Source organism: Mustela lutreola, chromosome 4 (genome assembly GCF_030435805.1).
Source record: "Mustela lutreola isolate mMusLut2 chromosome 4, mMusLut2.pri, whole genome shotgun sequence".
NCBI lineage: Eukaryota > Metazoa > Chordata > Mammalia > Carnivora > Mustelidae > Mustela > Mustela lutreola.
In genome coordinates, this window is record NC_081293.1 from 187,491,411 (window position 1) to 187,508,181 (window position 16,771).

General features: G+C 34.5%; 1 protein-coding gene across 4 annotated transcripts in view; it reads left to right on the forward strand.

Moving 5' to 3' along the window:
- Nucleotides 1-16,771, forward strand: part of TRIM24 (tripartite motif containing 24) — a 95,823-nt gene that overhangs the window by 53,116 nt on the left and 25,936 nt on the right. For all 4 annotated transcript variants that reach the window (XM_059171962.1, XM_059171963.1, XM_059171964.1 and 1 more), the window contains exons 5-8: nt 3,196-3,312; nt 6,389-6,503; nt 9,138-9,284; nt 16,598-16,715. In XM_059171962.1, coding sequence (XP_059027945.1) covers nt 3,196-3,312; nt 6,389-6,503; nt 9,138-9,284; nt 16,598-16,715 — 497 coding nt within the window. The remainder of the gene's footprint in view (nt 1-3,195; nt 3,313-6,388; nt 6,504-9,137; nt 9,285-16,597; nt 16,716-16,771) is intronic.

Sequence of the window (16,771 nt, forward strand, 5' to 3'; positions counted from 1 at the left end):
CAACAGACGTGTTAGGATATGGAGTTCGTGTTCTAGGATTCAAGAGGGTAAAAAAGTACAAATTAATTTTAGATGGTAAGTCCAGAGCTATATTTTGTTATGTTTAGAGTAATCACTAAAAGAATAGTGAAAGTGTCTATGATTATCAGAGTTAACAGAGAGGGGAAGTGGAATAATTAATCCATCTAAACACAGCCCAAAAAAGACAACAGATGGGCTTGAATAAGGTCTTGGTAAGTTGGTAAATCTATAAGTGTATTTGTAACTATAATAAGTGTAAATGGATAAAATGTTCCAAATTAAAAGATTTCACCCTGGATAAGAAAGAGAATAGAAAATCTGCTATTTGCTTTTTATAAGAAGAACAACTAAAACCTAAGTATATGGAAAGAATAATGGGAAAAGATGTGCTACACAAACACTAACCAGAGGCATGCTGTTATATCACAGTGCCTTGTTTGAGATAAAGAGGGATACGTTAAAAAAATAATAAAAAATAAAAAGAAAAAAAAAAAAAAAAAAAAAAAAAAAGAGGGATACGTTATACAATAGAAGGCTGTCTTCATTTAAAAGATATAACAATTCTAAATATATATGTGCCCTTAGGCTTAAAATATATAACAAAAATGACAGAACTTAAAAAAGACAAATCCATATAGTGGGAAATTTTAACATACTTTTTTCAGTAATTTACAAAACAGATTAAAAATCAGGATATTTCAGTAAGATTCAAATAATCTAATTAGCAAAGACTGAACATTAGGAACACTGCACCTAATAATACATACTCTTTTCAAAGAGCAAAAGAAAAAAATTTAATTGACTAAATGTCAAGGCAGTCTTAAATTTCAGAGGGTTAAAATCATACAAAATCTTGCATAAACTCAATACAGTTAAATCTAGAAGGTAAGAATAGATGAGACAATTCTTCAAAAACTTGAAAATGAAGAAATGAAATTCATAATGAAAGCTAAATGTAGCAATGAGTGATCCCATACTGCAACCTAGACTAGAAGAGAGAAAGTGATCGAGAGAACATGACTGAAACAAATGATGTAACTAGAATATGATGTGTAGAGTAGGTGAGAGTATTATCTCAGTGTCCATTTTCTTTATTATACTGTGATTGAATAATAATACTATGTGTTTAGGAAATGCATACTGATTATTAAAGTGTTAAATAGCTATGAATCAATATTTGAAAAACCAAGCTATGTAAAGGTATAGATCTCTGTACCATTGTAGATTTGACTTGGAAATTATTTCAAAATAGGCAATTAGAAATAAATCTACATAAAGCAGCAAAGAAGAAATCCCAGTGGATATCAGAAAGTATTTTTATCTGAATGATAATGGAAATAATATCCTAAATATATTGTTAAGGCCATGATGAAAGGTAAATATGTATCATGAAATATATATAGTAGATAGTAAGGATAAAAAGTAAAAGTAGATAGTAAGGATAAAAACTAAACATTTATCTCAAATTAGAAAGAGTATATTAAACCTAAAGTAAGTGGAGAAAAGGACATGATAAGGGCAGGCATTAATGAAGCAAAGTCAAAAATCCGATCATTCTGAAGACTAGTAAATTGACAAATTCCTTTACAAGTGACTGAGAACAGACCCACCTGATGGATGCCAGGAGAAAAGGGGGGCATCAATACATCTCTAAAGACATTTAAAATTATGAAAAGGATATCTGTCAATAGATACGAAAATTTTAACCTGAAAGAGGATAATTCTTAGAAAATACAACTTACCAAACTAGCACACGATAAGCTAGAAAATCAGAATAGCCCTTTAATGTAAATCCGTAATTTTTAACTTTCTCACAAAACTACAGACCCATATGATTTAATTGATGTATCAGCAACATAGGTGTGGTAAAAAATAACACCTTTAAGTACATACAACCTTGCAGAGAACGATGAAAGAATGAATTCTCTCCGACTTGTTTTATGGGGAATAAAAATAGAAAATGACAGACTAGTCTAACCCATGAAATGAATGTGAAAATTCTAAGAAATGAAGTAGGAAACCAAATCCAATAATACTGTGCGTTTCGGGCAATATAACTGCAACCAAGTTGGCTTTGTTCTAGGGGTACAGTTCATTTAACATTTGAAAATCTTCCGTGTAATTCATATCAAGAGAATAAAGGGAAAAATACATGATGATTTCAGGAGACAGAAGAAACATTCTGTAAATACACACACACACACCTGTGATAGAAGATCTTAGCAAATTAGGAATAAAGGAAATTTCCTATATCTGGTAAAAATTATCTACTAAAAGAACTAGAATATTGGAAATTTTTAGATTGAATTTAGGAACAAGATAACAATTACCATTTTGACCATTTCATTTAACATTACACTGACCAGGGTCCCAAAGAGTGCATTATGTATGAAGGAAATCCAACAATTATTAACTATGTTCCCCTTTTTTTCTAGTGCTGGCAACGCTGTGTATAATACTGATTTAAGTGTGCTTGCACTTTTAAATCATACTATGTAAAATACTGTATTTTATGCATCTTATGAAAAATTAGTAAAACTAGTAATCTTCTATATTACTGTTTCCCTGGAGCTACTCTTGAGTTATCTGCATAGTTTGTCAGAGGCTCTCACCTCGACTTCCAAGTTAAATTTTTTAAGTGCTGTATTGTATGTTGGTTAAAGCATTATTGCATACAAGGCATAACATCAAGAGTGTTTCTTATTCTTCCATTTTTCCCAAAGGTATATATTTGTGCCCTCTGTGGCATGACTACCTAATGTTTAAAAGTGATCTTTATGTTTATAGTATCAAACTCTTATAATTGTAAAAATGCAAAATAGTAAATAAATCTACTTAAATATCTGTGATAACTTTTTGCCAGGTCAGCCAACTGAACTGTCTAAGACGCTAAAACTATGAATGGTAGATGTGTATCTTCAAGTTTCCAAAGTAATTTAAGAGTATCCATGACTAATATCTGTAACAACTCCCTTTTTCTTAGGGAAAACTTTGAAAGCATGAAAAACCTCCCTTCTAGGGACATTTAGAGGTTTGTTGTGTTTTTTTTGTTTTTGTTTTTAAAGATTATTGTTACTATGTCTTTTATAATCTTAAATAGCTTCTGTGTGGTAGCTTTTCCTCATTTTAGATATATTAGCTTGAAATAATTGGCTTGTTTACTTGTCTTTCCAGATATCAATTTATAGAAGAAGCTTTTCAGAATCAGAAAGTGATCATAGATACACTAATCACCAAATTGATGGAAAAAACAAAATACATAAAATTCACAGGAAATCAGATCCAAAACAGGTAAATTTACATTTGTGGTGTTATTAAAGTCATCTTTATATAAGATATTAAGTATATTCACTTTGAGAATAGACATTTTACTTAGTTCATGGTGAAGTAGGTCCAAGTAAGCTTGTTAGATGGCTCTAATAACATAGCTTAGAAGACTTCTCCAGAAACTTTGGGTTTCTGGAAACTGGGCTGGAAAGCATTCTTTTCAGCCATGAAATTTCAAAACTGTTACTGTAATAAACTACATTGAGTAATGGCTCATTTATCTGGCAGATATTGATAATTTATAATTATCTAGTGTTTCAAATTTTGAAGAAATGCCAGGATTTAAAAACAAAATCAGCTGCTTTTGCCAGTATTGTTAAATACTTTAATACTTGATTATATATATATATATATATATATATATATATATATATATATATCTCAAATAGCTTTTTTAAGTGTTGGCAAACTTTGAGATGCCTTCTCTGGGGTGTCAACTTTTAACTGCAATAAAGTGGAGATCTTAGGACACCAGGAAACAGGGATCATTGACCAGTTTCACACACCTTTTGTTCCTTATCAGAGACAATACTGACATCGTTTCTACATATTAGCCTTTACACGTTTTGGAGTCCTTCTCTTCAACTGTCCAGAGGCTCATATATCACAATTCGGTGATTAGGGGACTAAACCACTAACCATGTGAAGAGTTGGTCTAGCCTCCGCATTTTTTTTTTATCACATTTGGAACCCAAATTGACAGATTTACAACCTTTACAACACCTGTGAAATCCTGTATCTCCCTTCTTTTGTTGTTCTGCGTACAAAAGAAACCTATCATTATCTAAATAAATCAAGAAATGCTTTTTAGAAAGAGCCTGAATAAGAGAGTCCTCACAGGGGATTTGAATGCTACTCACAGAGAAAAAGTCTTTTGTGGCTCATCTTCCTTAAGACCAATCATCATAATCTGTTATACTTACATTTTGGATCATGGCTATGGTGGAAATTTTTTCCAAGGAATTCCCTGGTTTAATTCTTTTAAAGATATTCTTAAATTTACCCTCTTCTTGGTGCTTCAGTATTATGCCCATTTTTATTTATTGTGATAATAACAGTTCTATTGTGTATCTTTTGTATTTATTATTTTTATCAGTTCTCATTTCATTTTACCTTTCTTTTTCACATAACAACTATGTTAACCAAATACTGTTTCATTTACCATATTCTAATCATAATACTATTTTTGCCAAATAGAGTAAGTGGTGGGTTTAAAAGTTTCTGAGTAGTTGAAAATTTGTAAAGGAATTTATGGAATGTTGAAGAGAGAGGGAGTTCTGGGTGCTTCTAAATGGCAAATGGTAGCAAGTGTAAAATAACTAATTTTGTGTAAAAGATCCACCCTTGACAGACTGTATTCTTGACTTTTATCTTACTCTCTCATGTACATGGTGTGAGCTATAAGCCAAAGTTCACTTTTTTGTAACATACAGATGTTCATTTGTTCCTACACTTCTTTTATTTTGTTATTATTGCTTTGATTCCTTTGTAGAAAATCAGTTGACAACATATGTATAAGATTTCTTCTGAACTCTGTCTGTTCCCTTGTGTTTTTCTTTTTTGCCAATACACCCCCACTTTCTTCATGACTGTAGCTTTTTATAGAAAGTCTTCAAATCCGGTAGTGTGAATTCTCCACATCTGCTTTTTTGCCTTTCTATTAGTGGTTTATGCTGTTTTTACAAAGTCATACATTATTGAATGGAAGGATTTTGGGTTTTGAATTGTGCTAAGACTTAAAGAATCCTTGGATTAGGTGCTAATTGCTCATATCTATATAGATTACCTGATTATAAAAGGATTCCATTTACGGGTATGGCTTACTTTGGTATTAATTCATTTTTATGCATGTGCAAACACAGCATTGCTTGTCCTTTTTTCATCATGTTCAACCATCATGAGGATTTATTTTTTTTTATTTTTATTTTTTTTTTTAAGATTTTATTTATTCATTTGACAGAGAGAGATCACAAGTAAGCAGAGAGGCAGGCAGAGAGAGAGGAAGGGAAGCAGGCTCCCTGCTGAGCAGAGAGCCCGATGCGGGACTTGATCCCAGGACCCTGAGATCATGACCTGAGCCGAAGGCAGCTGCTTAACCCACTGAGCCACCCAGGCGCCCCATCATGAGGATTTAAATTAGTTTTTTGGGGTTTGTTTTGTTTCAGGGGATTGTTCACTTCCCAGATCTGAGTTTCTTAATCTTCTAGCCAATGTTGGTGCTAGTTAACTACCTTAAAGAATTTGCAAAAGAGTATAATCTATGCCCTATTGGTTTTAAGTTTCAGTGGGTAACTATTAGAGAAGCATACTGGAGAAATGAAACTTAATTTATCTCAAAATGTTTAGTGGGTGTCCCATTATTCTTTTCTGCTTCTATAAGATAGTCTGGTATGATGCTATGTATTTTCTTTCTGTCTATCTCAATCTCCATGAAAACAGCTTTCCATTTTCTCTAATCAAAGGAGAAACTGTACATGGTAGTTGATGAAACATAAAGTTGTATTTAGCTGCTTATTTTAAGACAAATATGTTATTAAAAGTAGCAAACTACTGTTGTTCTCTTTGCCTCTGTGCAGGTATAATGAGTGCGTAGCTGTTCAGATGACTAGGGGTGACCCATTTACACTTTCCTAACTTCTTAGTTATAGTAGATATAATCGAACACTTTCAGAGTCATGGTTTTCTTGTTTATAAATCATTTTTTTGTCTGACCTTTTAGGCCAAGTATTGATTTGCTTGGATGATTTTCATCATGACCTTTCCAAACCATATTTTCTTAAAATGTGTTCATTCTCTTGCAATTTTATACATTTTGGTTTTAAGATTGAATTAAGTGACTGTGTCTTTCAGAAGAATTACATTTCTGCTATGTCATCTTCAAGAAAGTCAATTTAAACTGAAGGACCCTTAGAAACAGCTGAGCTTTTTAGAGTTGAAAACATTTTGGCCTAAATTACACACTAAAAAATCAATTTTAAATATTGTAAAACAATCTTCTGCCTTAGATTTTAGATTTTTCCCCCTTTCATTTAATTTTCAGGATAATTGAAGTAAATCAAAATCAAAAGCAGGTGGAACAGGATATTAAAGTTGCTATATTTACATTGATGGTAGAAATAAATAAAAAAGGAAAAGCTCTACTGCACCAGCTTGAGGTAAGTTACTGTTAATGGGACAGTATGTTATAGCAATTTAATATAGTATTTTCTCATGTATTTGTGAATTTGGAATCCCAGCCTTTTTCATATAATTGTTTCCATTTATGACTCAATAATACTTCTCCATTCCCGAGTTTTCTTTTGCCGGATTCTGCATTGTAGCTCAGAGTTTATGGCTTAGTGTGTACTTGGTAACACAAAGCACAATGCTTCTTCAAGAAAGAGCTCTGTAAAATGTTGAAGGGATTAATCATTTTAGATTCATTGAAATGACAGTTTTGGATCCCTGAAGCAGTACAATTGAGCAAAAATTTTTAGAAAGATAACAAGGCTGTATTTCATTTTGAAACATAAACATTTAACCTGATGAGAAATTAGATAAAAGGACGTGTCTCCTGCTTTCAACGTTTTACAGTCTTGACTGTAAAAGCAGTATGTAGTGAGGGATGCTCAAGGCACTTAAGATAGTTGTTTCTCACAATGGGAAGAAAGATATTATGGTCTTCATGGGCTTTATTACATTAATGAAGGTCAGGATCCAAAGTCAGTGTTTGACTCCAAATAATATGAGGTTACAACTTCTCCATGGTATATTAACATATTAATTGCATGGTATTTTAGTATTCTTTAGTGTATTGGTGCAGAAAGAATTCACAGTAAAGCAAGCAATTTACAATGAGAAGAGAATTAGAATTCTGATGTTTGAAGATGGGGGGGAAACCACTCCTAGAAATAATTTAGTTCAGACTCTTTATTTTGTAGTTGACAAAATTATAAGGTCTTTGTCCCATGGAGTCCTATCCCTCCTGGGAAAGCATGATCATTCCCATGGCTTATCAGACATACAGGAAACAAAGACTAAAATTGCTGTTCTTTTGAAAACAGATACTTATTTAGTGAAGAAGTGTTCTGTCCAGACAGCCTTATTTACAGAAACTATTTTTTTCAAGGTTCTGTGATTATTTTTTTCTTTAAAGAACCATTTTAAACAAGGTTTTCCAAGTTCCGCTTAAAATGAGACCTCACTTAGATTTGCTTTCTCAGAGATTAGCAGTGCATGCATTGCTGTGGCTCTTTCCAGACTTCTCTGTAAATAAGAATCACTTGAAGATAACAAAAGATAACCAGATCCCAAATCTCTAGGAATGAAGAACCTAGTCCTCAGCATTATTTATAATCAACTTTATTGACTTACAGTTTTTATAGCACCTTTTAAATATGCCTCTGGTCCTCATATCCATTCTCCTGGTTCACAGAATCCTTCTTAAACAAATGGAGCCACTTTTACCTAAGAATCCAGAAATTGGCTCAAATAGTTGTTACCATAGAAGACCCAAGTAACTAAGGCTTCTTATTGTCAATGTACAACCTCTCCCAAAGTCAACAAAACTTACATTCTTTCTGGTATGTCTCTAAAGAAACATTTAGGCTATTTCTGACCACTGTAAAAAGTAAGTAATCTCTAAACTTGACTAAAATTGACTGTCATTGCAGTTTTTCCCTTAATTCACTTCAGTACCTGTGTATTTTCCAAATTTGAAATTGACTAGGCTCAGGATCTAGGTTCATTTTTTAAAAATGAGAATATAAATCCATATTGGAGTGTAGCAATTTTTATTTTTAAACTTAAGGATCAGTACAAAACTCTATTGTTTTCCTCTTTCCTTAAAAGACTTTTGGATAGAGAATTTTAAAATAACCCAAGTTCAGTACTCTCTCCTTTTTGTTTTTAAGATTTTATTTATTTATTTTAGAACATGCACATATGAACAGACGAAGGGCAATGGGAGAGAGAAAGTCCCAGGCAGACTCCCCGCTAAACACAGAGTTGGATGCAGGGTTCTATCCCAGGACCCTGAGATCATGATCTGTGCTGATACCAGCTAGCCGCTTAACCGACTGAGCTGCCCAAGCACCCCCAGGGCTCTCTACTTTTGATTAATCTGTGTTCTTGCTTGTGTGCTTCGCTTAGAGATATTCTTTATTCTGCTTTTATGTAGTTTTTCTGAGAATGCTTTGGAACTTCTAGTCATTTTATCAATTGGCTCCCAAGGTAATTCTCAATAGACAAAAAACATACCCCTTTCTAACTACATACAAAGTATAAATGTTGTCTACCATATGGCAAGAGTGGCCAGAAAGTGGTTGCAGTCAAGACTAGAATGCCTGAAAAGGCGAAACCCTGTGATTGCACAAATCGTGTGATCTGGTAATTTTATTAGATTGCTGGATGATACATCTATTTTATTTGTGAGTATTGAATTTAATAGGCGTTTACTATATCGTAGTTAATCCATGACTTTTGTCCCTTTTTGGATATTAGAAGTTACATGAACAGAGACCTAAATTTGCAGAATATGTCCAACTACTAGACCAAGGGTCTGGAGTGGGGGTGCGGGGGCAGTGATAGCAGTGGTGATGGTGGCAGCAGCAGAAGCTCCACAGTGTTTGGGGCACAGGTTTTTGGGGCAATGAGAGCAATCCTTCATACCGAGGGAGAAAACCACTAAGCATATTTTAAGTTTCTATCATTTGAGTTCTCAGAGGTGGTATTTGGTAATTTGGTAATCTAAAAATGACAATTAAAATATGTTATATGCAAGACAAATGTTGAAATTTTCTTCTTTTCAGAGCCTTGCCAAGGACCATCGCATGAAACTTATGCAACAACAACAGGAAGTGGCTGGGCTTTCTAAACAGTTGGAGCATGTCATGCATTTCTCTAAATGGGCAGTTTCCAGTGGCAGCAGTACAGCGTTACTTTATAGCAAGCGACTGGTAAGATAGACTGAATAATGCATTTCGCATACCATCAAAACACAGAGAAACAGTGGCGGTATTAGAATATTTAACATTCAGAAATGTTCGTTAGTCTATTTGTACTTCATTGCCCTTTATCTAGTTCTATATTTTTTACCTATTTCTAATTTTAATCAAAATATTTTGGTTTTAAAAAATATATTAACTGCCATGGTTTAGGTGTGACTTCAGTTTTAATCTACCATAGTCATTCCTGTCTTACTCTTTTCCAGGTTTTCTCTCAGTGGCTATTACACTTAATACCAAAACCAATGATAATAGTAAATGTTTCTTGATCACCTATAGTGTGTCAGACACTAATTCCAAGCATTTTTCATGTAATATTTCATTTAAACTTTTGCATCATTTTGGTGGTGGGGTGTGTGTGTTTGTTTGAAGTTTTTATTTAAATTCTAGTTAATTAACATATTGTGTAATATTGGTTTCAGGAGTAGAGTTTAGTGATTCATCAGTTACATGTAACACCCAGTGCTCATCAGGACAAGGGCCCTCCTTAATCTGCATCACCCATTTAGCCCATTCCCTGCGCCCTCTCCCCACCATCCACCCTAAATTTGTTGTAATTGGGAAATCTTTGCTTATTTGACAGGGAAAACAGTAGTATTTTAGGGGCGCCTGGGTGGCTCAATGGGCTAAGCTTCTGCTCAGGTCATGATCTCAAGGTCCTGGGATTGAGCCCCGCATAGGGTTCTCTGCTCAACAGATAGCCTGCTTTTCCCACTTTCTCTGCCTGCCTCTCTGCCTACTTGTAATCTCTGTCTGTCAAATAAATAAAATATTTTTAAAAAACAAATAAAAAACTGATTAGTAACTATTTCTGAAACTATTCCGAGTCATGCATTGTATTCACTCTTAGAATTTTTTCTTTCATAATAGTCAATGATAGAATCTTTCTTGAGTCTTTTCTTTTTTAAAGTGCTTTATTGATATAATGAAAAACAGCTTCTATATAGACATCTATCTTCTCTGTTTTCCGGAATATTTTTCTGAAAGTGTAACAGAAAAAGAAAAGTAGAAAATGAGAGAATTCTTTTTTCAATTACGATGAAAAATTAGGATTATTGAATATTGTTACTATATATGTTTAAGACATTCATACAGATATTCAATCTCTTCTGTTTAAAAATTTCTCTAATTTTATTCTATGATTTTGTTTACAATTATAATAGAAAACAATAAAAATAGAAGCTCAATTATTTAGTTATGTTAATGATTTCTTGACATAGGAGAGAAGGAGATTGTTTCATTTTATATATAGGAGAAAATGGGCTCAGCAAATTATAAGGAATCAGTTATAAGGAACCAATACCTAATTGACTAAATCATTTTTTTCCTAGTTTTTAAAAGCCTGTGCAACCCAAGTGGGCCTCAAGGCATTACCAGTAGCCAGTGTGGTTAATAAAATAATTTGCCTGTAATGCCTACAGAGCTAAGGCTCATGATTATCTGTAAACTCACAAGGGTTTCCAACCTCGAAAGCTTTGAAAATTGCTACATTCTACACTGGTTTTCATCATTCTTAGGCTTGTTTCCTGTAGCCATGTTTACTCAGGTTATCCTTTAAGTGATGGCTTTTATGTGCTTAAAAAAATAAGAAATCTCTTGCAGGTCTGAAATTTCAAACTTGACTTGTAATTCTCAGTTCATCTTTTTGCTATAGGAATTATGGCTAATAAACAAAACCCAATGCAACAGTGGAATCTTTTCAGAAGTCCAGTTTTAAATATATTGAAACATTTTCACAGTATTTCCTCAGGGTTCATCTGTCAGCATGTTAACACTGAATTTATTATTATGTAATTTAGAAGGAGGGCAAGAAATATTGACAGAAGAAAGACCAGGAGAGTAAAGCACTATCATCCATTTTACTAGCAATAAATATTTCTATAATAATAGCAATTAGGAAACTATTAAGTTACAAAAGAAATTTTACAATCTCTTCTTTTTCCTCTGCTCCCATCTAATTACTCTTTGAAGACCCTCTTTATGTTTTCCTGAAGGTGTCATTGGCAGCACCTTGCTTCTATTCCTTGGAGCTCCCAGTATATGATGCTTCTTGCCTGGGTACTGGTACCCTTTCTTAGAATGCCTCTTCTTTCCTGAGTAACTAATGTTCATCTTTTTTAAAGACTGCCAGCTTCAGTTTAGGTTTATCTTCCTTTCCTTTTGGCAGCCTTTCATGACCAAAACTGGATTGAATTTCTGTTCTCTGTGCTTGTAAATCCTTTGTGCATATGTTCATCATATTATTACTGACTTTTATCTACTATTGTATTTGCATGTTTTTATGACTGTCATTAGACTTTATACTTCTTAAAGGTAGGAATTTTTTGTTACTCACTGCTTGATGTATAGGAATGAAACAAAGATTGATAGTGAAAAAATGGCAGATAAAACATCTTTTGTCAGAAATTCAAAGTATAAACAAAACTGCGTGTTAATTTTTACAGGATTGGAAATTCAAATATTAAATCTCTTCTTTAAGTTTAACTTCAATAGAAAGGAGACAGTATACAGTATTACTATCTTGAAAGCTGTTTTCATATCTTTATATCTTAAAAAACTTTTTTCATCTTTTGTTTTTTTAAGTTTTCAGTGTGAAACCTGAGTATATTTAAGTTCAGATACATCTGAAAGGATTAACAAGTATACTTCAGGAACCACTGGGGCACCTGGTTGGCTCAGTCAGTTAAGTGTCTTCCTTTGGCTAAAGTCTTGATCTCCAGGTCCTTGCTCAGTAGGGAGCTTGCTTCGCCCTCTCCCTCCGCTGGCTGATCTCCCTGCTTGTGTACTCTCTTTCTCTGGCTCAGAAAAAAAATAAAATCTAAAAAAAAAAATAAATAAACCATTATCTTCTACACTAGCCAGGCTTTATGACCTTTCAAAATGATCTAAAACATGTATCAGGAGTTTTGACAAGGTTTACATTTTAGATGGGTAGTAAAATAATTTGACAGAAGAGCTCTTACATCTTGACAGCAAAGTACATCATTATTTAATGAATAGAGTTTGCCCAAGTTTGATAATATTTTTAGACCTTTGCACAACTTAATTAGCAAATAGATACTATCTGAGTTGTAATTAAATTGTGTCTTTTAGCTTTTCAATAGCAAAAGAAGGGATTTTACAGCATAGTACCTGAAGGGGGGAAAGGTATATCCCGGGGATTTACGTCATAGTACCCTTTATTTAACAGCTGATTTTCTTTTAAGGAAGTGCTCACATTTCTGATTTTAATCATTTTTTCTACAGCAATGATAAAGAAGGGAAAAGTTTATTTCACAATGTAAATCAATAAATGTAAAAAGAATAGTAGATAAGCAGCACATTTCGGTTACTATCGTAGAGGTAATTAAGGAGTCATCAGAGTACACTAACCTAGTGAATAGAGAATTGATGGAAAAGGATTTCAGTGTAACCCTAGAATACCTCTTTGCAAAATACTAACCAGTTACAAAGGGGGAAATCCAGTGAATTTAAGGTGGAGAAACTGGGCGACAGAATTGCCAGGTGATGAGGATTTGTATCAGCAGTTATGAGACAGATTGACATCTTGAGTTTCCTGATCTGATGCGCTAAGAAATGCACATTATCTTTGTGTGGGATTCCTGACAAAGATGCTTTACTAAGTCTGATCAGGAGGAACTACACTCAGACCTGTGTTGTCATCTTGCAGAATATAAGCCCCAAACTCTTCAAAGCTATCAAGGACAAAATGACAGGGAAAGATGAAGGAACTGGAGAGATGTGGCAACTAAACCCAACCTGTGTTCCTTGATGGCATTCTGGGAAGTGACACTGTTGCGAGAGTTGCCATTTGAATGAGATCTTTGGATTGGAATGTAGTGTTGTGACAAACCTGCTTTTGGAATTTGGAACTTGCCACTTATGTTAGAGGATCACTGTTTTAAGATATGCTCAGTGGAGTGCTTGGGGTAGACAGAACCTCATGTCTTCAACTTGCTGTCAAGAGGTTCAGAAAAAGATAAGTAATAGTGTATGTGTGCAGAAGCAGTTGGGCAGGCACTGGAACAAATCTGCTAATACATTAACAGTTGGGAAATCTGGGTAAAGAGTTCTTTTCCGTTTTCTACAATTTTAAAATTATTTCAAAATGATCAAATTTGGGAAATGATTAAACATGAGTGTATTAATGAGGGAAAATTCTAGGAATAATTACTTTGGTTAGCATTCTTTCAGTGAGAACTGTTACAGGATGTAAAAATTAGAGGGAGAAAAACTTAGGGAGAAGAACACTGTGTTGAGTGCTGTTTGTTACACACTGTGCCATGTGTTCCGCATAGTCCCAAAATAAGTTCAAGGTTTTTGACTCAGAACTTATGATAGCTGTTGGAAATAATTTAGCAACTGAAGCAAATTTATTTACCCAACACTTAGTTATTGAATACCTGCTATATATTAGGCAGTATTCTAAGCACAGGGAAAACGGAGTTTGCCCAACCCAAGGAGTTGGGTTTTAGTGGAGAGCGTACAGAAATAAGTAAAATATGTATACTGTTACATGGTGTTAAGTACTCTAGAGAAAAGTAAATTAAGGAAATGAGTCTGGGAAGTTTGGGGTAGGGATTGTAGTTTTAGATACATAAAACTATCTAAAAAGGGTGATATTTGAGCAGATATGGAAGGACGTGAGGAAGCAAGCCCTGTTGGAAGTAAGTACTCAAGGGAGAGAAATTTTGGCAGAGAACACAACAAGTGCAAAGATAGAGGTGGAAGTTTTTGTGGTACGGATACAAAGAAGCCCGGGGGGGCCAGAAGGGTGAAGGAGCAGAAAGTGGTATGAGTAAGAGAAGTAATGCGAAGTCAAGTAGCACAAGCATTATAGTTCATTATGAGGACTTTGGTTTTTAATCTGAGTAAGATGGGGACCCATTTGAGAGGGACTTGAGAAAAAGAACAGAATATGATTTATATTTTAACAATCACTGCTATTGAGAGCAAAGAAGAAATAAAGGAGACCAGTTAGAATCTTACTACAATAAGGTGGTTTTCTAAGGTAGTAGGAGGAGAATTAATAGAGTTGATAGGTAGGGTTATCCATGTCTTTTAAGGATAGAAGCAGTAGGATTTGCTGGCAGATTGAATGTAAGGCTTGAGAAAAAGAGGAACCAAGGACTGACAAAGTGGTGGAGAAGTAGTGCTGCCAATAGTGGAGATGGAGAAGATTATAAGACAAGTAGACTTGAAGAGAAAGATCAGAAATTCTCTTTTAGACATATTAAATTTGAGGTGCCTGTCAGACAAGCAGGTGGAGATGTTGACTTAGCAGCTGGACATGCAAATTCAAAAGAGAGATCCAGACTTGAGCTACAAATTAAAGAGTAATTTAAACTATGAGACTATATGAGATCACTAAAACTATGTGGGTATAGGAGAGTAGAGGGCAGTTGCAAGACTGGAAGAACAAACACTGGAGACTGGGATGGTGCATTGGAACTGAAACCTATTTTCAGTGGCTCTGAAAAATAGCAGTCTGTAAAATAAAGGCAAAACCATGAGAGTATAGTATGCTGAAAGCCAAGTGAAAGAAATGGTTTCACAAAAGAATGGGAAGAGGGGAACAGGGAGCAGTAAAAATAGATGAGTTTTTTAAAGAGTTTTCTATAAAAAGAAGAGCAGGAAAATGGAGCAGTGGGTGTTAGAGGAGCAAAGGAGCCAAGAGTTTTGTTTTCAGCTGGGAAAAGTTAAAACACATTTATAAGTTGATAAGAGTGATCCAGTAAAATGAAAGCCTAGGTGATAGAGGAGAGGGAAGAAAATTGCTGAGCAGTGTCTGTGAGTAGACAAGAAGGGTTGGGTTCTGTTGCACAAGTGGAAGGACTGGCTTTAGAAGTATGGCCGTTTAGGAGCACCTGGGTGGCTCAGTCTTTTAAGCTTATGACTCTTCATTTCAGCTCATTTCAGGTCATGATCTCAGGGTCCTAGAATCAAACCCCACATCACTCTCCAGGCTCCAGGGGGAGTTTGCTTGATATTCTCTACACCCACCACCCCATTCCTCCCTCTGGCTCCGGGTATATGCTCTCTTGCTTATTCTCTGTCTCTCTCAAAAAAACTCTTAAAAAAAAAAAAAAAAGGCCATTTAATCCATTGTGATAAGAGGGAACACTTATACTGACAAGTAGTGAGAATTTGTAGAAGGTCCCTAATTGTTCCTTGCTTTCTCAGTAAAATTATAAGCAAAATCATCAGCTGAGATTGAGAATGGAAAAAGGAAGGAGGTGCTAGAGATTTGAGAAGAAAATTTGAGTAGTTATTTAGGAGGGTAGGGAAGTAAGGTACCAGAAAAATGTCAGGATAGCCAGTCAAATTTAGGGGCCTACCTGAAGTAAATTGTAATGTGTTTATTAGTCCATTTATATCTGGGCAAACGTTGGATATAAAACCAGGGTTGTTTTGTTTTGTTTGGGGAAAAGTTGAGAGGGAAAGAAGTACATGTGCTAGAGCATGTGAGAGAAAGAGATACAAGGGTATATCCAAGGTGATTTTGGTGATTGACCCTGGGCTTTCAGTTGGAAAAGGTTAATGATGAGGTGAGCTCAAAGGACAGGGGAAAATTTTAAGAGCAAACACTGATAGGACCCTTAAGGTTTATACCATTCTTGGTACCTGGGACTAGAGGCAGCTGGAAAGAAGGATCAGCTGGTTGGATATTAAAATCACTAAGAAGTAATGACAAGAGTAATGTTAGAGATGGTGATCATGAGCCAGGAACTAAATTCTTCAAGGACTGAGGGAAAATGACCGACTACTCACTGAGAACTACAATGTGGAAGGAGGTGGGGGATATGGTGTGATGACGTGATATCCCAAACATAGAAGCAAGGAGAACAATCCCTAGCTGAGATTAATTTGTACTTACCATAACTCATTAGCCCCGTAATATAAATGTTAAATCCTTCTTCAAATGAGTAAGTAAAATAAAAGAGCAAAATGTGTTAGGATTTATTTTACAAATACTTAATTGGTGCTTCTCTGAGGTTTTATTAATTCAAAAAACTGACTTTAACCTATCACTTTAAGATACTTTTCAGTTTTGTATTCAGTAGTATAGCTAATCGAATTATATCTCAAAACTTTTAACATGTTTAAAAATAAAAACCTGCTTTCCACATTGATAACTTAGAGAGGATTACTTATTTTGTGTTAGCATACATACCAGAGATCATTTTTGTGTATTTACTGGGAACTTAATGAATTATTTGCCTGATTAAAGATGCCAATGTTTAGTCGTCTCTCCTTTCTTTTAGATTACATACCGGTTACGGCACCTTCTTCGAGCGAGGTGTGATGCTTCCCCAGTGACCAACAATACCATCCAGTTTCACTGTGATCCTAGTTTCTGGGCTCAAAATATTATCAATCTAGGTATGCCCTTCTGTCCATTTTTCAACATGCCATTTGTTTCTGGAATTCTTAATGAT